Raw genomic sequence first — 27,018 nt, forward strand, 5'->3', positions numbered from 1 at the left:
GGGACTGGCCGTCGGGGCCCCGGGACGGCGGCCCCTGGGGGCGCCCATGCCATGGAGAAGCTAGCGGCCGGGCTGGCGGGCCTGCGCTGGAGCATGGGCGCTTTCCCGCTCGACCTCATCGTTAGCCGCTGCCGCCTGCCCACGCTCGCCTGCCTCGGGCCAGGTACCGGGGTGGCTGGGAGGAGACTGGGGTGTGCGGGCAGTTCCGGCCTCGCCAGGTGGGACTGGCGGGATGCGAGATGGACGCGACCCCTGCCCCGTCACCCCCGTCCCGGGCGGCGCGGGCCTTGCGCGCCTTCTGGAGCGCCTCCCCGGGACGCCCGGAGCCCACGAGCCCAGGGGCCGCCCCGTGGATCCCGCGGGCCCGCACAAGGAATAGACACCGGCGACCGGGCCCGGGACAGTTTTTCGTCCCCTCTAGAGCTGGGAGCGTTACTGAACCTCTGAGCCGCCCCGTCGGTGCATCCCCCTTTCCTGGTGCCTCTCAGCCCCCGCCCCGGCCGCACCCCCTTGGTCCCTTTGTCTTCGGCCTTTTACCTCCATCCTCCCGCATCCCTCCGGCCTCAGTAGGTCTTTTCCCCACTTCCACCCGCAAGTCCCATTTTGAGGCTCTTCCGAACCCTCCTTTGGAATCCTGAGGTCCTCTGGCTATGGGCTACCTTCAGGAGAGGCCTGAGTAGTGAGCGGGCCCTGCCCAGGCTTCTCCCAGGACTCCCCCCGCCTCCCCACTTGTCCTGTTTCTTCAGGGTGTTCAGATGATGGTACCGTACATGAGGGTCCGAGAGGGGACGCCTGAAGGCTACGTGGAGAGAGCGGACTGTTCCTGGGGAGAGGGGAAGAGGAAGGGGGCTGTTTGGCTGGGGGGAGGGGCGGGAGCCGGGGCTGGCAGCCAGGCTGGGGGTTTTGTGTGTGAGAAGAATAGGGGTTTGGCCCGCGTTGGCATACTCGCTTCCCTGAATGCTAATGGGGGTTCCTCTGCTGTCTTCATCGTGGACCGGCAGCCCCTCCTCCGATGGGCAACCGCAAGGACTGGGTACAGCGAATATCAGGCTGGCCAGAGCCGGCTCTGTGGGAGCATCGGAGCCAGGCCATGGGGCAGGAATACCTGGCAGTTTGGCTCTGGTCGACATCTACCACTCAGCATGTAATCCAAGACTATGGGACACGGGACTGTCTGCTTGTGAATGGGATCTACTGCCTTAGGTTCTTCTTGCCACTTCCCATGTATCTCTGACACCTCCTTCGTATGGCTAGGGCCTCCATTGGGCTCCCCTGACACCTGTGTGGCCCTTCTGTGTTGTGTCTTTCTGTGCACTCATCAGCTTCAGCTTCTTCTGTTGGGCTCTTGGGTTTTGGAGGAGGAGCCTAAGAAATATTATGAAGATTCATTCACATGGCCAAGTGGTCTGTGACAGAGTGTTATGTGGCTATGACTATGGTCACCATTAGAGTGTGAATGTATGCTCGAAATTGTGTGTCCTTGAAGGTCCCTGTGTGCCTCTGCATTGATGGGATGGGGAGACTGAGTTTTGCTGTTTGGGTGACAAGCATTTATTGGCTGCTGTTGAACTGTTGATGATGGTGACCTACAGCTATTGGTGTATACCTGTGTGGCTTTGGCCTGTGTTCCTGTGGAAGACTGGGTGCGGCTTAGGCAAACTCTAGAAAGAGTTTGTAGAGTTGTGGGGAGTAGAGTTTCCTCTGCCCTAGAAGCTGAGGAGCTGAGACAAACCTTCCCTGTACACAGACACCACACACACACACACACGCATGCCCATGTACACACATGGTGGGAGCAGTGGGAGGCCCTCCCTACAGGCACTGAAGACCCCACCACTGCATATACACACTACATGCACACACTTTGTGAAGTCCCAGTTATTAGAATAAACCTGGTAGAAATTTAGTAAGTTGTGTGAGAGTGTGTGTGAGGGGGCTGGGAAGGAGGCTTCCCCAACCCCCATGGTGCCCACCAGCTGCAGCCAGGATACGCCCCCTCAGCCTCCTGGAAGCTGGGCTGCCCCTCCTGCTCCCCTGGAAACCGTTGCTGGGGATGGAGCCTCTTAGGCCTAGATCCTTCCCAACTCACAGCACCTCTGCCCCAGTAAGGCTTTGGGCTTTTTTGTCAGCCTAGGATCCCCATGATTCTACTTTCTAAATCCAGCCCATGCCCACCTGCCAACTTTAAGAAACTGCTTCTCTAAGATTGGGTTCAGGGTGTCTGCAAGTTCCTTCTCTGTCCTTTGAGGTTCCACAAACATTAGACTGCCTATGGCAGTGGGTGGAGAGGAAAAGTCTCTTTCAGTGAGAGCCAGGAGTGGGTTCTCATAAGCCCTGCCATTCTGACCTGAGCTAACAGTGGCTCTGTGAGCACTCTCACAGCCAAGACCCACAAGGGACAGAGCCCTTCTCAGTCCTTTCCTCTGGCTCAACAGGATCTTCCTTGACTGACCTGGGCACTAACTTGGTGACAGGATTCTGCTCATGTGAATCTGCCTCGTCCTGAGGCCTAGCTCCAGTCAGGAGTAAAGTCTCTCTCTCCATCCCAGCCTGATGCTTCCCTCCCCCATGTCCCCAGATGCCCTCAGCTTGGTGCCTCGAACTTGCTTCCTCCAAGTCTCCAGGGGCCTGAGGATGCCTGGAGGGCAGAGGCTGAAGGGCCAGACTCATCCATTGGGAGTCATCTGCCCTAGTCTGGGAAAGCAGGCACTCCAGTTCATGATGAATGAGGTCTGTGGCTGCAGTGGCTGCTGAGGCTCCAGAGAGAGGCAGAGCCTTTAGGTTCATGCCTGACTCACAGCCCAAAGGCCACAGTTGACAAACCCACCTGTCCCTCGGGTGTTGCTGACCTGAACAGGAATCTTCATAAGATCAGGCAGGGCTTGCTGAGGAGGTCAGGGGGGTCACCTAGCTTGTTCTTTCTGCCTCTCAGTCTTCCATCTTCCTTTCCTTCCTCCTCTCTCCTTTCCCTCCCAGGGGAGTATGCCGAGGGCATCAGCGAGCGAGATATTCTGCTGATCCATTCCTGCCGCCAGTGGACAACAGTGACAGCCCACACCCTGGAGGAGGGCCACTATGTCATTGGGCCCAAGATTGACATCCCCCTGCAATACCCAGGTGTGCCCAGCTAGGGCCAGATGGCACAGATCCTGCGGGGGTGGAGGCAGGAGGAGCTGGGGTCAAGGGTACAGGAGGGTTGTTTAGGTGAAATCATTGATGATCCTCTATCCCTGGAGCTTCTGGGATGAGCAAGGGCATACTAGAGGGGTGGTGGCTAAGGTCATGGCTAAGGTTAGGGCTTAGGAGTTTCAATACTGTGTGTGGGTTTCTTAGACCTGGGTCTCTGAAGATGTGGAACTTAGGTTTACAGACTTTTGGCTCTTAATTTACATTTTTTAGAGGCAGGTTCTTGCTATGTAGCTCAGGCTGGATTCAAACTCGTGTTTATCCTGTCTCAGTCTCCCAAGTGCTATGATTATAAGCATGAGCTATCATGCCAGACCACATTTAATGTCAAATAGATTTTGAAGTAATGATTAAAAATACATCCTTAAGCCGGGCATGGTGGCACATGCCTTTAATCCTAGCACTTGGGAGGCAGAGGCAGGCGGATCTTTGTGAGTTTGAGCCCAGCCTGGTCTACATAGTGAGTTCTAGGACAGCTGGGGCTACAAGGAGACCCTGTCTCAAAAAGACAAAAAAATAAAAAAGAAATAAAAATACATCCTTGCCAGGCACAGTGGCAGGGTATTTTAATTCCAGCATTTGGGAAGTAGAGGCAGGAAGGTCTCTCTGAGAATCAGAGCAGCCTGATCTACATAGTGAGTTCCTGGCCAGCTGGGGCTACAGGGAGCCCCTATCTCAAAACAAAAACAAAAACAACCCCCCCAAAACCAACAACAACAACAAAAACCAAACAATAATAAATACCCACAGTCTTGTCACTACAAATCAAATGTTATCCCTAACTAGAGGCTTTCAAAGGAGTACCTCAAGCTTCCTTTAACTCGTTTAAGTGCAAACTCCTAAAGAGTATCTGCTACAATCTCCTCAGCACTGTGCAGTCAAAAGCTTCAGGAACCAAGGAGTGCTGAAGCGTGGCCGCCCTGTCAGCTCTGTATCAGTTATTTCCCAGTTTTGTGTTAAACTCGTTGTCATGGACTGGCTTTATAAACCAATGCTAAAATATTAGACTTTTAAAGATTATACTAATGAACTACTTTTATGTTTTTAGTAGTACTTATTCTTTTTTGTAGTACTGGGGTTTAAATTAAGGCCTTTTGCATGCTAGACAAGTGCTTTACCTGGCCTAGGTCTCCCTTGAGCCTTGGGTTCTTGACCACACACTTGTGGGGGTGGCTGCTGGAGCTCCACCCTAGGGCAGATACTATCTCAAGGGTCTAGCTGACCTGGGCTTCTGTCCTGGCCTGCAGGCTTTTGGGCCCTGAGACTCTGGCATTAGCTCAGGTAGAGATCCTCAACTTTTTGATATCAAAAACAACTGTTGGGGAAAGCCTTCGCTGACAGAAATAGAACTTTGGAGACTAGCACTATTTCAGTTGTGTCCTTAAGACTCTGGTAAACCATGGAACAGAGTCCTCCAGCAAACAATGGATCCGGGGGTTCCCCCAACCCTCTCCCCAATCCTTTTTGGTGCCTCCTTAGCAAGAGTGTGAGGTAGGGACAGCGGGGTGACAGCTGGCTTACAGAACCTGGCCCCTGTCCCCTCTTCCTTGTAAGGGCAGAGAGGGGCTGGGCCATCCAGTTAACTAGAGGCTCAGAGTGCAGGCTCCATGCTGAGACCTCCCAATGAATTAATAATGGCACTAGCCAGGCAGGCTGCAGACTGGACTGTAGAGAGAGGCTGGTGCAGCCCAGCAGGGGGAGTGGGATGGGGGAGGGGTAGGGCTGGGGCACTGCCTACTGACCTTGGTCTTCTGGCTGCCAGAGTCAGGGAGACCTGGTGTTGCAACAGTCCCTGCTGGTGCTGCCTGAGGGGCCACATGCCTTCCCAAGTACGGGCTACTGCTAAAGCATTGGTCTTGGATCCTGAAGAGCCCCATGTCAGGTGCACCCCTCACACAACCCCAGCATGAGCCATGTAGTAATGGTATGTTTCCATTTTATAGATGGGAAACCAAAGCCCAGATGTTCAGTGATTTCACAGAGCAGGTTGGTGGCAGAATTGGGACTCGACCAGATCCAACCCTAAAATCTGTGCTCCCTCCCATCCACCAGCTGCCACCGGCTGGGCTGGGTATTGAATCTCGAACCGTGGGCCTTGTGCTAACTGGGCAAGAGCTCTATCACTGAGCTTCACCCACTATTCCTTATTGAGCCCTCGCTGTGGGTCTGGTGTTGGGAGGGGGCTGTAGGGTGCTTCTGGCTAGAAAAGTTCAGCACAGTGCAAATGTGTTCTGAGACAGCAAGGGCAGGGTTGTGACAGTCTCTAGTGCAGATAAGAGGACCCTGTGACCAATATTCAGGGAGGCAGGAGAGGAAACTGCAGGGCAGAGGGCAGAGCATCACTTCAAGGAGGTCTCCCTTCCTTCCTCTGGACAGAAATGATCGGCCCTGAGCTGCTAAGGGGGGTGGTGCTGGATGCCATGGTTACATCGATCTTCCCTGCCACATCCTCCCAGGCTCCAGTCCTGACTGGGCTCCAAATCTCCCCACAGGGGGCAGCGGGCATTTCTCCATGCCTGGCTGCTAATGGTTGAAGGGTGGGGGTTGTGTATGGATATAGGAGAGAGAGGGGGCTGCTGCTGATTGGAGAGTGACAAACCTGCAACTGTGGGTTCTTATTCCAACCTGCTCCTCATTTTATCCCTGTTGTCTTGGACTGTGACTCCTCTTCCCCCTAATGTCCTAGGGAGGTTGGGGCAGGATCAGGACCCTGTCCCTTTCAGCTTGCTTAAGGGCATGTCCCCTATCTTCCTTTTTCTTTCTCTCTACTCTTGGATTCTGGTGGTTCAGGCCCTGCCCTTGGCTTTCTTCTTACTCTGGCTGGGCTTTGGGGGGCAGCAAGAACCCCCTGTGCTATTTATGCTAGGAGCATCATGTGTCTGTTTTTCTGGGACATGGGTCCTCAAAGAGTTAAGAGCTTTTCCACTTCTGTGAGCCATACCTGCTCCACAGCCTCAGCCTCACTACCGGTTTAGTCTGATGCTCTCACTGGTATCTCCCCACCCCACACCGGTGGTACTACTCTAGGGATCACCACCTGGAGACCCCTCCTTTAGTTTTCTAGGATCTTTCCCCACATTCCTTCTAGGTTCCCAGTGTGGAACAGCTTGCTATCTTCACTGTGACCAGTGGGCACAGGTATTGTCACCCTCAGACTCCTCCTCCACTTCCTTCCTCAGTCAGTGAAGTCTGAGGAATCTTCCCTCTGAGCATTCCGTGGGTCTGCTTTCTTTGTGCTGTTCCCTGGTTCATCTCCAGAACTTGTTACCAGATTGCTTGCCTGACTGGGCTTCCTGAGTCTTGCACATGCTCAGTTTGGGCCACTGTATTTCCTTGATCAAACTCCAGTAGATTTCATTTGCTTATTTTCTGGGGTGTGTGTGTGTGTGTGTTGTACATGTATGTATGTATGTTTATGTGTGTGCATGCATGTGTGTACAGAAGCTCCTAGTTGACATCAGGTGTCTTTGATTGCTCTTCACCGTATATATTGGGACAGGTTTTTCACTGAGCCCAGAACTCTCCACTAGTTTAGCCAGCCAGCTTGCTTCTGGGATTTCTTGTCTCTACCTCCTGCCTACTGGGGTTGCAGGCAGACTGCCACACCCATCTGGCTATTTATGTAGGTATTAGGATCCAAGCTTTGGTCCTCAAGTTTGCACAAGTGCTTTATCTGCTGAGCTATCTCCCCAGCCCCTCTCATTTCTTTCAGAATGAAGTCCTGTGGCATTTTCACACGTGCTTACTGTATGCTCCTTCTCCTACCTTCTCTCAGGTGTACTTGTTCTTGGGCAGGTAATTTGTGTGTGTGTGTGTGTGTGTATGTTTGTGTGTGTATTTTCTTGTGCCATTTCTTCCACATTTTTCCAAGTCCCTTTCATTTAAAAGGTGCAGCTTGATGATCCCCGCACACTCTGCCCAGCAGGTTTCTGTCTCTTTTCTCACAGGTCTGCCTTAGCTCTTGTCACATGCTGTCATCACTGTCTCACTATGTCTGGATTTCCTAGAGGGCAGACTGTTTACAGTTGTTCCTGCAGACCTGCCTAGTGACTGACAGGGAGTGGGTATACTATGAATTGTTGGTGAATGAGTGAACTGTGGTGAAGACTGCACCAGGACTACAGGAACAGAAATATCACCTTGTCCTCTCCATCTTTTGGTCCCTCACCTATTCTCAGCTCTTCCTGCTGTGTGAAGCCTGGGAAGAGGCCACTGATCTGATGCCAGCATAGTTCTCAGCCCCTTTACCCTCATGTGGTTAGGCACATAAATGGTGTATGGCTGATGAGGTGAGGCCATTTACATGGGATGACAGCACACCTACCTTGTGCTCACCATAGGGGCTGGCTGAATGGAGGGTAGCAAGAGGTCAGGGACCTGGGTGCTTCTGGGATGTAGGCCTGGCCGCTAGCAGGCAGGCTTTCCCCAGCAGCCCGTGGCTCCTTGTGCAGGGAAGTTCAAGCTTCTGGAGCAGGCTCGGGATGTGCGGGAGCCGGTGAGATACTTCAGCAGTGTGGAAGAAGTGGCCAGTGTCTTCCCTGACCGAATCTTTGTGATGGAAGCTATCACCTTCAGTGTCAAGGTCAGTCCTTCTGGCACTGGGCATAACCTTCCCAAGCAGCCCTTCCCTCAGGGGCAACTCTGACCCTGGTCAGTGTTGTTCGTAGTGTCCAGGACCAAAAGTGGCTTCTGGGGATCCCCTGGGAGCCTTTTTCAGTCAGACCATGTCAGAATAGCAGGCTGTTCTCAATAGACTGAAGGCCCTCCTAGGTGTGTGTGGGGTCATGATGGGACCTGATGGGACCCTTGTGGGTGGCCTTCTTATCCATCAGTTCCTTACTCTTCACAGTAGTCTTGGGGGTTGGGCACTGTTATCATGAAAACGGTGAATATGGCTTAATAAAACTTGCTAGTGATTGAGTGCTTTTCAAGTACATATCTATACCCAAACGAGATAACTAAGGCCCCAAGTCTACCCCCTAAGGTTGCACAGCTTCCCTTCAAGCCCAGTCTAGGTTGTGATGTCAGCTATGGGAAGGCTGAAGAGGCTGCTCTCCTATCCTGGAGGCCCCTCGGAACTTGGAGCTGGTGTGCGATTTTATTTGGGACCCTAGTTCCGACCTCACCTTTGTCTCTGGGGTTCCCCAGGTGGTGTCGGGCGAGTTCAGCGAGGACAGCGAGGTGTACAACTTCACACTGCACGCCGGCGACGAGCTCACTCTGATGGGCCAGGCAGAGATTCTGTGCGCCAAGACCACCAAGGAGCGCTCGCGCTTCACCACGCTCCTGCGCAAGCTGGGCCGCGCGGGGGCACTGGCTGGCGTGGGCAGCCCGGGCAGTGTAGGGGCCGCGGGCGGCGGTGGGGGCGCCAGGCCCATCAAAGGCAAGATGCCCTGCCTCATCTGCATGAACCACCGTACCAACGAGAGCCTGAGCCTGCCCTTCCAGTGCCAGGGCCGCTTCAGCACGCGCAGCCCACTGGAGCTGCAGATGCAGGAGGGCGAGCACACGGTGCGCGCCATCATCGAGCGCGTGCGGCTGCCGGTAAATGTGCTGGTGCCCAGCCGGCCGCCGCGCAACCCGTACGACCTGCATCCGGTGCGGGAGGGCCACTGTTACAAACTGGTCAGCATCATCTCCAAGACCGTGGTGCTGGGGCTGGCGCTGCGCCGGGAGGGTCCGGCTCCGCTGCACTTCCTGCTGCTCACGGACACGCCGCGCTTCGCGCTGCCACAGGGCCTGCTGGCGGGGGACCCGCGCGTCGAGCGCCTGGTGCGCGAGAGCGCCTCCTACTGCCGCGAGCGCTTCGACCCAGACGAGTACTCCACCGCCGTGCGAGAGGCGCCCGCGGAGCTCGCCGACGACTGCGCCAGCCCGCGCCGTGCGCGCCTCTGCCTACCAGCGCCGCGCGTGCCCACGCCCGTCCGTGCTCCCCTCGGGCCGGCCCTGCCCGCGCCCACCGGCGACGGCGACCAGGAGTACGTATGCCCCGACTGGGCCGGTGCGCCCGACCCCGCGGCCGCCGAGATCCCCTACGAGGAGCTGTGGTCACACCAGGCGCCTGAGAGCCTAGCCGAGGGCCGCGTCCGGCCCCTGCTAGGGCCGGACCTCATCTCCTTCGCGCCCGCGGGCGCCCCACGTCGGGAGACCGAGGCGTCGCCACCCCCGGTCCCTCCCAAGTCAGAGGCGGTGAGTCTGGCTCTGCCCTCAGGGAAGCTGCCCAGATTCTAGGACCCCGCAGTGTGACGGATGACAGAGGGATGGGGAAGGGCAGAGAAAAGGGGCAGAATCCTCAAGGGGTAGAGAATTTGAGGTGAGCCTGGAAACAGGGTTACCCACAAGCTCCACAGAAGCCCTTTGGGAAAGTTCCAGTGTGAAGTAAATGGAGAAAATGCGGAGTGATTCCCAGCAGTTCCTCTCCTACTTTATATTTAGATTGATGATTGATTGATTGATTGATTGATTGATTGATTGCTTTTTGGCTCTTGCAGCCCTAGCTGGCCTGGAACTCATTATGTAGACCAGGCTGATCTTGATCTCAGAGAGACACATCTGCCTCTGTCTCCTGAGTGCTGAGATTAAAGGTGTGCACCACCCATGCCCGGCTTTTATTTTTATTTAAAGACGGGGTCTTACAGTGTAGCCCTACCTGGCCTGGAACTTGCTATATAGACCAGGTTGACCTCCAACTAAGAGATCCACCTGCCTCTTCCGACTTCTGGGATTAAAGGTTTTCTGTTTTTACTTTGGAGTCAGAACCACACTGTAGGTTTGGAGATGTTCTGCATTGAGTAAAACTTTTCCACAGGACATTTCCCTTATCCACAACACCTATTAACACCCCAGGAGTCCACTTGGGGTACTTATATAAGGAAGGGATCCTGATGGCAGGTCCTTTTCCTTCCTTTGGTGTCCCTTTTATCCTGTGTTCTTTTCTCTCTTTGAGGAAGGGATATTTGATTGTTTGATCTACTTTATCTATTTTTGATCTACTTTAATATTTATGGTGGAATAGGAGACTGTTGTGGACAGAGCCAGGGGTGTAAAATAGGCTAGAGAAGGTCTGGGTGGACAGTTGGAGTGGGGCAAAGTGTGATGCCTATTCCCTCAGGTCCGGCTGCTTGGGGAGGGGAGGGAAGGAGAGCCAGCTGACTGTTGAAGCAGTCATGGTCCTCTACCTGCAGGTGAAGGAGGAGTGCCGCCTGCTTCACGCCCCTCCTGTGCCTCCCCGAGGTGGTGGCAGCTGCAGCAGGCTCACAGGCAGTCCCCCAGTGCCTTCCCGCTTCCCCAAGCTGCAGCCAGTCCACTCTCCCAGCTCCAGCCTCTCCTACTATTCCTCTGGCCTGCAGGATGGGTGAGTCCCTACCTTGGACCCCAGCTTTACTCAGATAGAAGAGGTCTTTCTCTGCATTGAGATCCTGCTGCAGGAGAGCGCCTAGTTTTCAATTTGTCCTTTCTCAGTTGAATTCCCCCTTTGTGTTTTGACCTGGGTTGGGGACTTTGGGAATCCTCATGGGTCTCAGGCTTTGAGGCTAGCATCCTGGCTGGCTTTGCTGAGAGGAGACAGGTGACCTCCAGCAGACATCCATGAGGTCCTGTACTTCCCTGTCTTAACATATCCTGTGTGTCTGTCTGTTTGCTCATAGGGCTGGATCCCGCAGCGGCAGTGGCTCCCCATCACCGGATGCATACTCTCTGTATTGTTATCCTTGCACCTGGGGAGACTGCAAAGCGAGCGAGTCTTCTAGTTGCCCACCCCCAGGACCCCTACCTTCCACCACTACCCAGCCCAGCCAGGCCTCAAGAACCCTAGGAGAGCCCCTGAATGGTCATGCCACCTCCCTCTTGGGGGCTGACACCCCAGTGGTCAAGACCTACCATGGCTGCCCACCTTTGTTTAAGCCCTCCCACTCCCAGAAGCGGTTTGCTACTTTTGGTGCACTCAACCCCTTCTCTGGGCCTGCCCACCCCTCAGGTGCTTCAGCAGTGGTGGCCTCTTCTGGGTCCACACCCACCCCAGGTACCCTGGCCACCTCCAGCCCCACACATTCCTCAGGCCCAGCCCTGCAGGGCCAGGCTTACTCAGCTCCTCTACCCTCCTCCCCATCTGCCTCTGAGTGGCAGGAGCCAGCACTGGAGCCCTTGGACCCCTTCGAACTAGGGCAGGCCAGTCCTCCTGAACCAGAGCTGCTGTGCTGTCAGGAGCCTAGAGCTGTGGGGGCAACTGCTTCTGCAGCCTGCCTTTCACCACTTGCACCTCCCAAGGCCTTTGAGCCTGAAAGTTTGGTGCTGAGGCAGGTCCCCACATCATTGTCACCATCTGCCTTGCAAGGGCCTGAGGCAGGAGGAACCTTACTTTTTCTCACCCAAGGGTGCCTCGAAGGGCCTCCTGCCAGTCCCCGGGAGGGAGCCACAGGTGCTGGAGTACGGGATGCTTCCTCCTGGCAGCCTCCAGCAGACTTGTCTGCGCTCTCCCTGGAAGAGGTGTCTCGTAGTCTGCGCTTCATTGGGCTCTCAGAGGACGTGGTGAGCTTCTTTGCCCGAGAACGCATCGATGGGAGTATCTTTGTGCAGCTCAGCGAGGACATCCTGGCTGATGACTTCCACCTCACCAAGCTTCAGATCAAGAAGATCATGCAGTTCATCAAAGGCTGGCGGCCCAAGATCTGAACTGTCCAGACAGCAGCTACATGGCCTGATGGCTGGGAACAGAGACCCTGGGGATTAGTCATGGGTCTGCCAGGGACAGCACTCCCAGAGGCAGGTCCTGCCTACAGGGTGAATGTGGGCCAAGACTGAGATTGCTCTGTAGGCACCTGTAGAACGTTGCAGGAGAGACGCTGGGAACTGTGGTCTTCTGGGGTTAGACCTGAAGTGGCGCATCTTTTGTGAAGAATACCTGGGGAGGAGGTCCAGCTGTGCACCTGCCCTGGTGAGGCATTTGCTGCAGTGTGGGGATGGGGTTTGCGTCAGAAGGTGGCCTTTTGGTGGTAGAATACTTTGCTCTGCTGGAGCCCTTCATAGACATCACACACTTCTCAGCCCTGTAGGTAGGGGTCAGAGACAAGGAAAAATGGCCCATAACTTAAGCACAGTTTCCCCAAGTGCCCTTTCATTCATGCTCTGTAGGATATGGCCTGCAGCTGCTCCAGAGTCAGGGGTACAATTTCTGTGAGGCCTTCTTCCCTCTCCTCCCAAGATCAGGCACCTGGACATGGACCCTGGTAGATCAAGTTACAGGCCTTTGTCAGAGCACCCACGTCCCCACTCTGGGCTCTGCTTCTGCTCTGACCTCACCACAAATAGCCATCCTTCTGTTCTTTCCCACAGAGTGCAGTCTGAGGACCTAGTCCCTGGGGGAGTATAGCCAGATTTAGATCAGCAGCTCTTTGATTCTGGAAGCAAGTGGTGGTCTGCTCCACCCACCCCACCAGTCCCCTGCCCTTTGCACTTGGCTCTGATGGACACTTGGTGTCCTCCTTGGTGTATCACTGGCACAGAGAGCACAGTTGGTGGAGGGAAGGCTTCCCTGAGCTCAGTGCTGTACTTGTTGACATGATTTAGAGCACATTTTTGTGCCCTTCAGGCTCAAGCACGGTGACCTGTGTGGCACACAGAGCCCTGGTCAGTGAACAACCCCCCTCTTCCCCAGCACCCCTAACAAAAAGCACACTTCTCATACCCTCTGCTGTCAGGGTTCCAGAGGTTACAGCTTGCTCGTCTGTCTTCCCAGGCCTACCTAGATATTTATTTCTTGTTTTACTTATGAGTAGTTTAAGCCATGCCCATGCCTGTGCCCCCAGAGTGGAGTACAGAAGCTGATGCTGCAACATATGGTCTCCTCACAGGTCATTTAATGAACCCTCAAGGATTAGGGAAATAAAGGCTAGACCACAGACTAGTGAAAGTGGGACTCAAGTGTTGGCTTCTTTTCTGGAGCTCCACCAAAACCAAGGGCACAATGTGTATACATCTAGGCAGGGCAGGACTTTGGAATGGTGTATGCATATGGCCCATTCATACACTCCATTCTTTCTATAAGCCCCATTGCATAAGAACTTCCAGTCTCCACTAATATTTCAACAGAATCTGCACTTACCTGGTGCTATTTAGAGGGAAGACCCACAAGGCAAAGGTTATTTCTGCCAGCAGCTGGGGTCAGGTTAACTGCCAACACTTCAGAAAACCTGCCTCCAGGCACTCTCAGACCTGCAGTAGATGCCTGGGCATGGCCTTGGTACACAGAATGAGTTCTGTCTTCTGGCCATCTGAAAACCCCAGTTGAGGGATCTCTCTCAGATTTAGTATGTTGCTTCCTAGCAATGAGCTGGAAGGTAAACTCCTCTGGTCTCCCAGTCCCAGCACCAGAGCTAGTGGTGCAAGTGCAGCAGAGGCAGGAGCCACAGGTAGCATCTGGGCTTAGAATGCAGAGTATGATGGAACTGGAATTAGGATTCCATACACACTCAGTGACTCTGGGGATCCTTCTGCTAGACCTAGTTAGGAGCCCAGCACTGTTTATGGAGCCAGGCCCTGCTTCTATGAGAGCCAGAGTGAGAACTGCTGCCAGTTTTGGGGTAGGATGAGTTAAAGCCACAGCAGTGAGGTGGGCCTGATCTGCAGGCATCCCTCTCTTCCTCGCTTTCGGGCTTGGGGCCCAGACTTGCAGGATTCCAGAGCATCAGGTAAATGTTATGTTCTTTGTATAACTCTGTCTCATAAACACCCTGAGAAGCCAAGGATGAGGCACGCCAAGAAAAGAAATGGGTACAATGATACGGCAAGAAAATGAGTGGCAAGAGAACAGCTCTTGCACCCTGGCACACCATACCTCTTCTGTTTCTACTGTTCTTGATAACCGGGGCTACAACCCTACCCTAAGCAGCCCAGCCACAGCACTTAGGCAGTTGGGCTTAAATGGTGGTAGGCACAGAAAGTCCCATTTTTGATATCACAGTCCCTCTTGACTTATTCCAACATATTTCTGCTTCACAGACACAAAGCTTTATTACTGAAGGGGGTACTTAAGTGGAGGGCAAAGACAATAAAACAACAAGAAGGCAGAGAGGCTGATAATTTGGATTTTATTGGTAACCTGTGTTTGGCTGGGTGCAGAAATGCCCTCACCACCACTGGTCCCCACTGGTCTTCCAGGAGGCACAGGCAGCAAAGATGGTTCTGGGTTGCTCTTAGCTGCTGCTTTGAGCCTCAAGGGCTTGCAAAAGGAACACGGCAGGTTCCACCTTCTAATGTAAAGTAAAACTAATTCAGAGTCAGACGTCACCTGGAGGGAGAGTTGGTCAGAACTGAAGGCACTTTGATCAAGGAGTAAACTCAAAGCCAGACTTGGGTCTTCCTCCTGCTTCCTGATACATCTAGACAGCACCGATGAGAAGCAGCACTGCCAACAGCTGGGTTAGTGAGTGGACGGAGCAGGGTGCAAGGGCCTGCTCATTGGTAGAACTTCTTATTAGAGCTGTTAGCATGGTCAAGGAGCAGCTGGCATGGGGTGAACTGGTTTCCATAGACAGCCTCATACTTCCGGAGCCGGTCTACTACCTTCTGAGCACCATACAGATCCACAAAGCGGAAGGGCCCTGAGCAGAGAGACAGGACTTTAGTGAAGGAGACAACAGTAACAATGCTAGAATAAAGGAAGCCAACTTCCCAACCTGCAGACTGACCTCCAAGACAAGGGGGGAAGCCAAGACCAAAGACTGCTCCAATGTCTCCCTCTGCAGGTGTGGCCAAGATCCCTTCCTGCAGGCACAGGACTGCCTCATTCACAAACCTTGTCACCACACGATACTGGATGTCTTCCTCAGAGGAGCTGACAAAAGGAAGGGAAATTAGCTGGAGAAAGAATGGGATGCAGGCAAGAGCTAGGTTGTAATACATAGGGTGTGGGCAGGTGCTAGGGAGCCCTGTGGCCAGGATGGACCAAACTGTTCTAAAAGATGTGGCCTTTCCCTTGGGAAAAGAGTGGTACTTACCCACATGAAACTGAGCCCCCAAAACAGGGCCTGCCAGAGATTATCACTGTTTTTGTTTTTTTTTTAAAATGGTCTTTTTGAGACAGGGTCTCCCTGTTGCCCCAGCTGGCCTGGAACTCATTATATAGATCAGGCTGGCCTTGAACTCAGAGATCCACCTGCCTCTGCCTCCCAAGTACTGGGACTAAAGGTGTGCGCCACCACGCCCCGCAGATTATCACTGTTTTTTAACATCAACAATAATGTGTTCAGATGATAAAGAGCTGGGAGGGTGAAGGAGCCTCGCCAATTCATCCTGCTACCTGCTCTCCTGAACAGGCAAGGCTGAAGTAGGCAGGGCTTCCCCCAGGTTTGGCCACTCTCACCCTGATGCCTGTAACTTAGGGCATGTGTAGGGGTGGGTTCACACCTGCATGGTGCTTTGCCATCTTCAGGGTCATAAAAACAAAACCAAAAATAACAGAAAAGGGCTGGGGAGTTACAGCTAACAGAGAAACATCTGTTTCTATATAATTAGCCATCCGAATTGACTTACACCTCAGGCTTGGCAGGTAGCTTCAGACTTGCCAAAATACTATCCATGTCAGAATTCAAACTCTTTTTCTTTGACCCCTCCTGATAGACGTAAAAGCCCTTCCCAGACTTGCGACCTGAAAGAATGAAGAAGAGGCTGCGTTAGTCTTTGCTGTCCGCTTTGGCTGAGAACTCCTGTGGTGTCTCTGCTGGATACTGTGAGGCTCAAGCCCTGAGCTGCACTCCTGAGCTCCTGCATTCAGCCAACCTGAGCAGTTTAGATGGATGACTGACAGAGAAGAGAGGAAGCCCTAGTGCTTGGAAATGTGTGTCTGGATGAGAAAGGTTACTGTGTGAGTTTTAATGTCCAGACAGGAGGCTCAGGCCCTAGATGTGATTTTGCTACAGCCTCAGTGTATGTTCTGAATGGAAAGGCTTAATATTTCCCCACAGGTAGCCAGACAACAGGGTAAAGTCTGGATTCAGAACTTGGTTCTGCAATTTCAGGCCTTGGGCAGGACAAATATGCTGGTCCACCTGGTGTAAGTGGCAGAGGCCCAGAGGGCTGCCTTTCCCCCTTAATCTACACGCTTAGCCTAAGAGATTCCCTATGACTAGAGCTCCTCATTTAGGAGACACTTTCTTCCATATGGGCCTTCTGTAACTCTCTGGTCTCAGGAACTGCTCAGAACTCTGTAACAGTGCTACTCCTGTCTCCTCTGGCTACTTACCCAGGAAGCCCTTGGATACCATCTGTTTCAGCAGGTCTACGCTGCCACCTCCAAACCGCTCCCCAAAGGCTTTGCCTAGATCTTCTGCCACATGCTGTGCTACATCCACGCCAACTTCATCTGCCAGGGTGGCAGCACCCACAGGAAAGCCGAAGCCTGTGGTCAAGGTATCCAGCTTCTTAGGGTCAACTCCTTCCTGAACAGGAAGTAAATCGGGCCTCAGAGCAAGGCCATCTTGGATTCCCCCAACAGAAGGGCCTATGCTGGCCCACTGACATAGATTTATGTAAACACCACTTCTTTTCTGGACATCACCTGGCCATGTCTAAAACCAGCACTAACTATTCAGGAAAACACAAGTGGAAACCCTGAACCTTCTCTATAGCACTTTGAGGAAGCTTAGAGATGATGAATAGATTACTCGGTTCCTTCTTGTTTACAGTTCTGAATCTCAGGAACAGGGTGATGCCATGGCTACCAGGACAGAAAGCACCATGCTGAGAGAAGAGACATCAGTACTGCCAAGGAGCAGCACTGCAGAGCATGAGATCTGGGGAAGATCTGTGAAGAGGATCCCTGTTCTTCCTTGCCACATGTGTGGGGTCTGTGTGTGCCACAAACAGGTGCAACATCAGTCAGGCCAAGCAGACTCTTCTAGAAGGTCCTTACCCCAGAGGGAATGCAGAAATAGCATGCAAGAGTATGCTAAGAGGCCTCTGGCTTTCTGGATGCTAGGGAAGCTAAAGGAGCACAGCTTCAGCCCCAAGACTTCGCATTCTAGTGTGGAGAGGGAGGCACAAAAAGACCTCAGACACTCCACAGTAAAAGACCCACCTGGAGAATTCGTATGACTTCAGACATCATGGGTGCAAGACACCTCGTAGTGTAAAAGCCAGGTCCATCCTGCCATGGGAGAGGAGGAGAGCTCATGGCCCTGCTTTGGTGGGAACTACTGATGTCCAAACCCAGCCTCCCTCTCCCAGACATCATTTCAAAGTTTTAGTTGATTTAATTCTCAATCAGCACGCTCAATATTAATCTGCAGAGGAAGCCATCCAGATAGTTTTGGCATAGCAACAGTTTCATGGTCTCCTTCAAGGTCTGGAGTAGTGAGGAGAACCCTGCCATATCCCAGACATGCATGCACCTGCCTCACCTCAGTGATACAGTGGAGACAACCCAGTGGACAGGGTTCTAGAAGCTTTTATACACCCCGGAATAGTTATAAATAAGCCTGTTGAGATTGGGGTGGAGTGGGGGGTATCTCACTATGTAGCCCTGGCTGGCTTCAAAATCAGAGATTCACCTGACTCTGCCTGGAACTCTGTGCTGGGAGTAAAGGTCTGCACCACCATGCCTGGCTTAAGGAGTCTTTTTAAGAACCTCCCAAATCCCTTTAATGCCTTACCTTAACCACAATGATGACCTTGCCCTGCTTGAGACCCACTGCTACAGCAGAAGCTGTCGTGTCCTTGGATGTCTTGTCAGTCGTGATGATTTCCAGCAGCTGCATCTTGTCCACAGGAGAGAAGTAGTGCATGCCAATCACCTGGTGAGGGGAAACATTGCCAACACATTTACTAGTGCTGATGAGCAAATCAAATCACTCCCTTTTTTGCTAGGAAAACACTGGAGAGAAGGGTAGCTGGGGCTAGGAATGCTGCTGATAGTCTAGAAGTTTGGGTCCATAGTCTCACTATCCAGCTGCCACTTGTCCCTCTGACCTTTCTCCTGCCATTCCTGAGCCCACCTCCATTAGGCCCCACATCACATCACCTTATCCCTGCTATGTGCTAGGAAAGTAGATTATACTGCATTTGAACATGGTCTGAGGAGGAAGAAACAGACTTGTATTGTTTGATGTTACATAGAATTGTCTTCTAACTGGCAAACTAGACTGGCAAGTTATAGACAAGCCTCCTTCCCAGGAATGATTGTACCTGCTTACCTACGATTATAAACCTGACTGTTGACCTTCCTCAAGAAAAGGAGGAGCAGGGGGAGTCAGACACCCCTCCCACCCAATCAGTCAGCCTTAGCTGCATGAGGAGGAGGGACTAAGGATATATAAGTGAAAAAACGCCACAAGATGCCCTCTCTCACAATTTTGTGCCACTGCCGGAAGGTCACAGGATCTATGCTTGGGTGTGGAGTTTCTAGTGTGGCCTTAAATGGGGGTAGCACTCACTCTCCTGTAAGTAACCCCTCACCCACTGCTATGTTAGTAAACCCAATAAATTCGCTAGGATTGGGGGCGGGAGAGATGGCTCAGCAGTTAAGAGCAATGACTGCTCTTGCAGAGGACCTGGGTTCGATTCCAAGCACCCACATGGCGGCTATGAACCATCCTTAACTCCAGTTCCAGGGGATCTGACGCCCTCTTCTGACCTCCGAGGCATTGCATGACATGGGTGCACTCACATACATGCAGGCAATACACTCGTACACATAAAAGAAGTACTGTTCTATTTCTCCTTGAATGATTGCATTCCTCCTTAATTACTCTGGTTGAGCAAAGATAACTTTCTAGGGACCATTCAAAACACTCACTGAAAGTATTTCATCTAGCACTCTCGTGTCTTGGGTAGGTCTAGAGTAAAACTATAGGTTCCTCCATTCCTGGATCTGGAGTTGGAGTCCTCCAACTAGACAACCACCACAGTGTTCTATAGCTGAACTGAGGATCCCTTCTTGTTTGAGGGTCTTTTAATACCTAATTTTAAGTTAGAGTAGGTTTAACAGTCTGAACTTGAAAAATAATACCCAGGAGGGATGCAAACTACCTACCAAAGATAATATAGTATCCTGCATGACATTTGCTGTTTTGTGCCCACCTTTTGGGACCCACTCCCATCCATCACCCTGGTCCTTTCTTTGCTTGTATTCTAAATTTTCACTGGCAAGCATGAAGCCGTCAAACATTTCAGGGGTTTTCTCTGTTCAGTTTACCTTCTCGGGTCTTTTGCTGACAGCAGCAATTTGATTGATTGGAAGAGCAGATGTGTTGCTGGCAAAGACACAGTGTTCTGGAGTCACCTGCACGGAAAATTTAAGAATGTGTCATGTATGCCTAGAGATAAGAGTCCACAGCAAAGCTGAGGGATACCAGGGCTCAACCCACTCTCAGCCATAATGGCTCATACTACAGATACCACTCATGTGACGTTTATGGGTATCCTAAGTGCTTTTGTGTTGACCTTGTTCTCTTTCCAATTCAGCTTTCTTCTAGTGATGACCTATCATGAGGGCACCTAATCCTGACCTGGACACTACATCTCAGCACTTGGGTGAACATGATGCCTTAGATAAATACCAAAAAGATGGCTTGAATCAAGCTCCATTCAAGATCTGGCATGGGTATCTACCCCCTTTGTATCTGGATGTGCTTTGAAGTCTAAAGATTTTGACCTTGCAGGCTTTCTTCCCATCCAGAGGTGGAGTCTATTTCCAATGTCCTTGAATCAGGACTGGCCTAGGACTTGTTATTAACCAACAGAACACAAGAGAAGTACCACTGCGAGTTTCAGGCCTCACTGTGCTTTTGCTCTTAGAGGACCTTACTGTAGAGAAGTTCTGACAAAGCTACCAAGTGAGACCAGGCCATGGAGAGGGAGGCCATGTGGGGAAGCACTGGGCTTCCAACCAGATTTCCAGCAGAGTGCACTTCCATTAGTGACCCTAGACCTGGAACCCATGTTGTTTAGGACCAGCTATTTCTGCAGAGTCCTGCCCACACTGCAGAGCTACGATGTTTTGTGGCAGTTTGTATACCAAGACATGAAATAATAAAGAGACATCAGGACAGGAAGGGATCTAGAAATAGTGTCTTGTGAAGAATGTCAGGAATGGGTGTGATTAGTTCTACAGAGGGTAAGAGAAGATCACCTTAAACTGAGAACTACCAGTAGCGTCAACTTCGAAATTTTCTTAAAAAGAAAGCAAGGAGTCGGGCATGGTGGTACATGCTTTTAGTCCAGCTGGGGCTACAGGGAGGCCCTGTCTCAAAAAGACACACACAAAAAAAAAAAAAAAAAAAAAAAGCAAGGGCCGGATAGGAAGATGGGCTTGATGCTATGCTATCCTGGAGGTCTTTCTCCTAAAATTTTTGGACTTTATTTTATTTTGTGTATGAGTGCCTGCATATATGTGAGTGCACCCATGTCGTGCAGTGCTGTGGAGGTCAGATGAGGGCTTCTGATTCCCCTGGAACTGGAGTTAAGGATGGTTTGTAGCCGCCATGTGGGTGCTGGGCATCAAACCCGGGTCATCTGCAAGGGCAGTCAGTGTTCTTAACCGCTGAGCCATCTCTCCAGCCCCTGGACTTTCTTTTAGACTTCACTCTGCCACATCTTCTGAATACCTTCTTAGATTATTCCCACCTTGTATAATTTCACTAGCTTTGCCAACAGCACCTGAGATGTTACATAAACAGTTATAGTATATGTAACACTTAGGATTTTCCCTGCAGAAACTATCTACCTGTAGCTAGTATCTCTTCTGTTTTCTGCTAAGAGTCAATGATTCCCTGAGCATCCTTCTTCCTATTTCCATCTGCTCACTTTTCCCTGGCTTCTCCCCTCTGTGGACCACTTCTCCTTCAAGATGCTGCCCTATTTTTCTGCCTTAATCTTGGTTCTTCTGTGACTACAATCTTGATGTGTTCTTAGTCTACACTTCTTCAGTTGTGATCTGTCTTTTCTTTTTCTTGACCACTGGCTTCCCAACTTCAGAAATGAACAAAGTTTTCTCTATTCCGATACATCCATATCTAGATTTTCCAAGAGAAAATATAATGTCCTAATTGGTCAATACTTTTGCTCCACACTGGCTCTGGAGAAAATCTGCCTGTTCCTGGCTTAGCAGTGGCCTCTGAACACTGGGAGAATCACTTAAGTCTCTAAGCTGAAGTGCCACCTAGCACCAAAGGGACATAAATCTACCTGGACCTTTGAAGTTCTTACTTGTGTCTGGTATTATACTTTGCCTAAAGAAAGGATTTTGTGAGAAGAGTTCTATCACGTAGGTTAGCACTTTGGGTTCTGAAAAGGTTATGGATATGTGCTTCATAAGTGGAAACTGTCCGCAATTGTGCTCCTTGGCTTTATTTTCTAAATCAGATTTGTTCTTTACTGTTCCACACAGGCAGAGAACCACCTCTTTCATCATAGTTCATGGCCACAGACATCAGTGTGTTGCCAAGTCAGTACCATTCACAAATACCACTTCCTAACTCACATTCTGTTTATCCAACTGGAGGCTAGTCTAGCTGCGGTCCTGTCTCGTGCCTGGATTACTGCCAGTTCTCCTTTTCTGGGCTCTCTCTCTCTATGACCCACATCAAGTACTCATTTTGTTCGTGGCATTCCATCTTAAGAACTGGCTCTTAGGACACTTGGGAACAGGACCAAAACATCACTTCCACAGAACAAGCATCTGAATTTTGTCTGGAAAAAGTTTCCCCTTAGTTCTTTTTGCTACCTAGCTGAAGACATTTGGTTATGGCTTACAGCCAACAAGAAGATCCAAAGACACCTGGCCATACTCCACAAGGGTATTTGTACGTTTGGTGACTGACCCCCCACCCCCACATGAATAAGGCTAATGAGCCCCATGCTTAGGAGAATAAGGTACTTAATTTTCTTCCCTTAGGATTTGGATTTGAACTTTCTGATACAATGTATATGGGCTCACATAAATGTTTGGAGCCAGTGAGATGGCTCAACAGGTAAATGTGCTAGCCACCAAGTCTGACATCCTGAGTTTCTTTTTTGAGATAGGGTCTCATTATACAGCCCTGCCTGGCCTGTACCTCACTATGTAGACCATGCTGGTCTTGAACTCACAGAGATCCACCTGCCTTTGCCTCTTGAGTGCTGGGATTGAAGGTGTATACACAAAACCTGACACAACCTGAATTTGCTTCCTGGGATCCACATGGTGGAAGAAGAGAACTGATTCCTGCAAGCTGCTTCTGATCTTGACATGTGCTCTATGGTACCTGTATACCTGTTCCCCCAAATAAACGAAATCTATAAAACAATGTTTGGAAAAGAACTGTGTGTTTCCTTGGTGTTTCTATAAAAACCCCATCTTGGGCTAGGGGTATAGCTTAGTTGGTAGAGAGGTGTCATAAACATGAGGCCCTGAGTTCTATCCTAGCACTGCAAAAACAACAAATAAACAAAACCTCCATCTCAGCTGTGCATGGTGGCTCATGCCTATAATCTCAGTATTCAGGAGGCTGAGGCAGGAGAATCACCATTAGTTTGAAGCTAGCCTGAGCTCATAGTGAGTTCCAGCATAGCCTGGGCTACACAGTGAGAGCCTGTCTCAAAATCAATCAATCAACAAAAATAAATAAGCAAACAAGTAAATAGAAAACAAAAACTCCCACTCTTCCAGAATTCAAGCACAACAGGCCCTGTACTTACAGCTTCTACTTCTTTGAGTACTTTGTGCTTAACACTGAGGTCCTCAAACACAGCTTCAATCACCATGTCGGCTTTTTCAAAGCCCTGGTAATCAAGCTGCCCAATCAAGTTGCTGAAGATGGAATCCCTTTCAAACGATGTCAGAGCTTTCTTCTTCACTTTGTCATTCAATCTAGAAAAAAACATTCCTAGTCAGAGTGAAGAAAAGAAAACTAGTGCCTATTGAGTGTCCGGGGGCCAGACAGCTATGTGGCTTCACCAGTGCTGGAGGTATCGCATTACCCCCATTTTGAGAGGGCCAAACTGCTTAGAGGCTCTGAGGTACTTGTGGTCAAGCAGCTAGTGAGGGAGAGTGCTAACATCTGAAGACAGGTTGACCTCCAGGCACACATGCTTTCTACCACAAAATACCTCTGAATATCCAATATACAAAAATTGTATTCCTCATAAAACAGTTTGAATCTTCAGGGAAGAGTGGAGCAGATGAATGTAAAAACAGCAGCTCTGCTGTGGGGGAAAGAGCCAAAGTGTGTCCCAGACTGCCTGGTGTGACACAGACTTACATACCCCTTGACATTGTTCTCTAATATGATCTCCTAAAGAACAGAGCCCAAGCATTGTTCCCTTCTCCCCCAAAACCCTCTGTAGGTACTGAACCCAGGGCTTAGCACACACTCTTACCACTGAGCTACGTTTCCAGCCCAGCACTATTTTTCATACTATCAATCTACCTCCCATTCAGCACTCTAGTAGCACACTGTACTGATCACATAAAATATTAATTCAAGGTTTCTCTTTTCCCAGGGGGAGCTAAAAAGGATTCCTGCTACTCAGTTAACTTTTTTTTTTTCTTTTTGAGACAGGGTCTCCTTGTAGCCCCAGCTGGCTGGAACTCACTATGTAGACCAGGCTGGCCTTGAACTCACAGAGATCTGCCTGCCTCTGCTGGGACTAAAGGTGTGCGCCACCACGCCCAGCTGAGTGTTTTTTTTTTTTTTGCCAAGGAAATATATTGTTTCAGGTTCAATTTGACCACACTTAACCTAGTTTTCCTTTGAATGAAGCTAAAATCCACTCACTAACTTCCTTAACTAAAAGAAAAACTAAAGCCACAGTTAAGTTCAAAGAAGTAGTCAGTTAAAGTCTTAAAAGGTCGGGCTGGTTTCTGACAGCCACAACAGCAGTTGGCCACAAGAGACTTATCCAAGTGCAAAACAGCAGTGGCTTTATTCTCACACCTAATGAGACTACTTCTGGGAAGAAATAGGAAACATTCTGTCTCAAGCCAGCAGTATGGTGTGGTGAGCAGCACACAGCAGGCCTAAGTGATGTTTCTAAGATGACTAAGGAAAGCTGATAGCTGTATCTGGAAGAGTCCCAGGAAAAGGTCATGGATGAGGCTATCCTACAGCCACAGCTTCTCATTTGGTGAGCACATGGGATGCTGGAAGGGATACTGGTTGCTAGTTTGAGGCAGTGCTTCTATTTAGTGCCTGCCTGGATGTTTTTCCCCACAGAAACTTTTACCTCTTTTTTTTTTTTTTAATCTCATCTCTTTTTCATTTACACTATAATATGGTAACATAATCAAACTGCCAGGTCTTGGTCAGCACTGTGGAGCCATGTCAAACTTCCTCTACAGACAAGGGACGACAATGTGCTTAGGCTACACAATCAATTTAAGAAACAAAGAGCCCTCACTCAGCAAAACATCTCAAACAGGATGGTCTAATACAGCTGGCACATCTATCATGTTTGCACAGAATGCCTGGATGAAACCAACTTTAGCTTTGCTGAGCTGCTGCTGCTTCGTTTCCTCTCTGCAAAACTGATAGCATGTGTATGAGAGAGGGGACAGGTGGTCGGGGCTGGGAAGAATAGTCACCCTTTATTAATTCAGAGATACGATAGGGACAGCCTGTAAGGTTTCAGACATCGCAGGCTCCCCAGGAAAGAACATACTCCAGTCATGGAAGACAAGGCTGAAGAGCCTCAGGCTGCCCTGCCTTCACCTAGTAGTCAGCACACATTCACTCACACCGTCCCCTCAGCCCTCAACAGAGCCCTGCCCACTTGCACATGTTAACCTCAGCATAATCCACACACCTGAGAATTTCTAGTCTGACACCAAAGCATAAAATAAACGGCACTTAAAATATCTACTAATGGCCAGGCATGGTGGTGCATGCCTTTAATCCCAGCACTTGGAAGGCAGAGCCAGGTGGATCTCTGTGACTTCTAGGCCAGCCTGGTCTACATAGAGAGTTCCAGGTCAGCTGGGGCTACAGGGAGACCCTGTCTCAAAAAAAAAATAAAAAAAAAATTTCTATTTATATATATATATATATGCAACAAAATACTCAAAGACAATGGACTCTACCATGTTAATGGTCTATATAAGAAAGAGGTAAAAGAATAATTAGCATTTCCTAAAAATCAGGAAACTTAGCCATACAGTATAACACTCATTATGTTCAGGAAGAAGGGATCTTTGATGACAAAAAAAGGACACCCAACTAAAAGACCTCCAACCCCCCAAGAAACAGTTTAACTCCCAGTAAAAACAGAGCAAGCTTACCCCTTGAACACCTGTTGCTGTCCCCGGCCCAGTCCAGCTACTGTAGTGTCTTTAAGAAGAGTCTTCATCCCCTTATCCACAGAGACCTGGGCGATGCCAGCTCCCATCAGCCCTGCACCAAGGACAGCTAGATGCCTGGAGAACAGGATGAAACGATTCTGGTGAACAACTCTTGGGCAGTTCAGTAGCTGAGGAAGACCAACCAAGCTGTCACCCGATAAACCAATTAAAGCAGGTACAAGCATAAGGTGCCTTTTGATAATTTCTATCTACAAATATAGCTTCAATAAATTACTGATTTTTAAGGTTAAATGCAAAAACTCATTGGGTTTAAAAGAATTGGACTCCCATGAAGGCAGCATTATACTAATTCTTCAATTGTGCCTAGAGCTCATGAAAAACCATCCAGTCTAAGCTTGCAGGGTTATTTCTGAAGACTAACCTATGTGTTAACTTGTTAGTGGTTTTATCTTTCTAAAACATTTTTTAGCTGCCAAGTAGGTACTGGGAATCAAACCTAGGTCCTCTGCAAGAGCAGACAGTACTCTTAACTTTAGAGCCATCTCTCCAACCCCTCACCAATTTTAATTTTTTAACAGTATCTTGCATTCCTCCTGAAATATGTACCTCTATTGCCCTAGCTAGAGTAGTTCAAGTCTCCTCACTAGTGGCTTTTGTTTGTTTTGCTGAGACACAGTCTTATGTCGCCTAGGCTAGCCTTGGACTCATTATGTAGCAGAAGATTACCTTGAACTTCTGATCCTCCTGCCTCTACCTCCTGACTGCTGGGATCACAGTCATGTATCACAATACCTGGTTTATGTGGTGCTGGAGACTGAACTCAGGGCCTCATATATGCCAGGCAAGTACTCTAATAATTGAGTTATAGCCTAAGCGTCCCCCCACATCCTCTGTTTTTGTATGTTGTTTTTGAGACAGGGTCTCACTGTGTAGCTCTGCCTGGCCTGAATTCACTATGTAGATAAGGCAGCCTTGAACTCACAGAGATCTGCATCTGCCTCTCAAGTGCTACGATTAAGATTGTGTGTAATGCCTGGCTCCCAAGCCTTTTGAAATTTCATTTTATCTTTATGTGTGTGAGTGCTTTGCCTGTATGCATGTAGGTACATATGTATACAATGCTCACAGAGGCGAGAAAAAGGCATTCGATCCCTTGGAAAGAGCAGCCAGTGCTCTTAACTGTTGAGTCATTTCTCCAGCCCTCTACAGTCATTCCTTTCACTACAAGCCAGGGAGTGTCTCTGAGTGCAGCTTTGTGATAATACAAACATCTGCTTTTTCTTCCAACTTTTTCCCAAATCAAGTCAACTCATATTCTGCTTTTCTGTTCATTTAGTTCTGAGCTTATTTATTAATTTTTTTGTGTGTGTCTTTTTGAAACAGGGTCTCCCTATAGCCCCAACTGACCTGGAACTCACTATGTAGACCAGGCTAGCCTTGAACTCACAGAGATCCACCTGCCTCTGCCTCCTGAGTGCTGGGATTAAAGGTATGTACCACCATGATCCCAGCTTATATTTATGTGTATGAATGATTTTCCTTCATGTATCTAAGTGTACCCATGT

At 50.1% G+C, this 27,018-nt stretch overlaps 2 protein-coding genes across 3 annotated transcripts in view; one reads left to right on the plus strand and one right to left on the minus strand.

Moving 5' to 3' along the window:
• Positions 1-6: 6 nt before the first annotated feature.
• On the plus strand, positions 7-14,398 carry Garem2 (GRB2 associated regulator of MAPK1 subtype 2). 2 transcript variants are annotated; one of them, XM_008834995.2, is made up of 6 exons: positions 7-163; positions 2,977-3,117; positions 7,638-7,768; positions 8,335-9,375; positions 10,371-10,540; positions 10,833-14,398. In XM_008834995.2, the coding sequence occupies exons 1-6, from the start codon at positions 52-54 to the stop codon at positions 11,854-11,856; spliced, it is 2,619 nt and encodes an 872-aa protein (XP_008833217.1). In that variant the 5' UTR covers positions 7-51; the 3' UTR covers positions 11,857-14,398. The 2 variants fall into 2 exon arrangements, with proteins under 2 accessions (XP_008833217.1, XP_029420317.1); XM_029564457.1 differs by lacking the exon at positions 7-163 and adding an exon at positions 5,130-5,172 and having other exon boundaries at positions 2,994-3,117.
• Hadha (hydroxyacyl-CoA dehydrogenase trifunctional multienzyme complex subunit alpha) overlaps positions 14,251-27,018 on the minus strand; it is a 51,188-nt gene continuing 38,420 nt past the window's right edge. Inside the window, exons 12-20 of the mRNA XM_008834996.3 lie at positions 25,433-25,567; positions 22,855-23,026; positions 19,373-19,459; positions 17,832-17,972; positions 17,258-17,326; positions 16,424-16,619; positions 15,715-15,829; positions 14,871-15,016; positions 14,251-14,783 (exon numbers count right to left, since the gene is read on the minus strand). Coding sequence (XP_008833218.1) covers positions 14,638-14,783; positions 14,871-15,016; positions 15,715-15,829; positions 16,424-16,619; positions 17,258-17,326; positions 17,832-17,972; positions 19,373-19,459; positions 22,855-23,026; positions 25,433-25,567 — 1,207 coding nt within the window. The 3' untranslated portion in view covers positions 14,251-14,637. The remainder of the gene's footprint in view (positions 14,784-14,870; positions 15,017-15,714; positions 15,830-16,423; positions 16,620-17,257; positions 17,327-17,831; positions 17,973-19,372; positions 19,460-22,854; positions 23,027-25,432; positions 25,568-27,018) is intronic.

Source organism: Nannospalax galili, unplaced genomic scaffold (genome assembly GCF_000622305.1).
Source record: "Nannospalax galili isolate Female #2095 unplaced genomic scaffold, S.galili_v1.0 scaffold517, whole genome shotgun sequence".
NCBI lineage: Eukaryota > Metazoa > Chordata > Mammalia > Rodentia > Spalacidae > Nannospalax > Nannospalax galili.

What these genes read in the sequence shown, in the direction of transcription:
- Garem2 (XM_008834995.2), top strand. Translation starts at nt 52, where the DNA reads ATGGAGAAGCTAGCGGCCGGGCTGGCGGGCCTGCGCTGGAGCATGGGC. An exon ending in CTATCACCTTCAGTGTCAAG is followed by an intron (nt 7,769 to 8,334) that starts GTCAGTCCTTCT and finishes GGGGTTCCCCAG; the next exon opens with GTGGTGTCGGGCGAGTTCAG. An exon ending in TCCTCTGGCCTGCAGGATGG is followed by an intron (nt 10,541 to 10,832) that starts GTGAGTCCCTAC and finishes GTTTGCTCATAG; the next exon opens with GGCTGGATCCCGCAGCGGCA.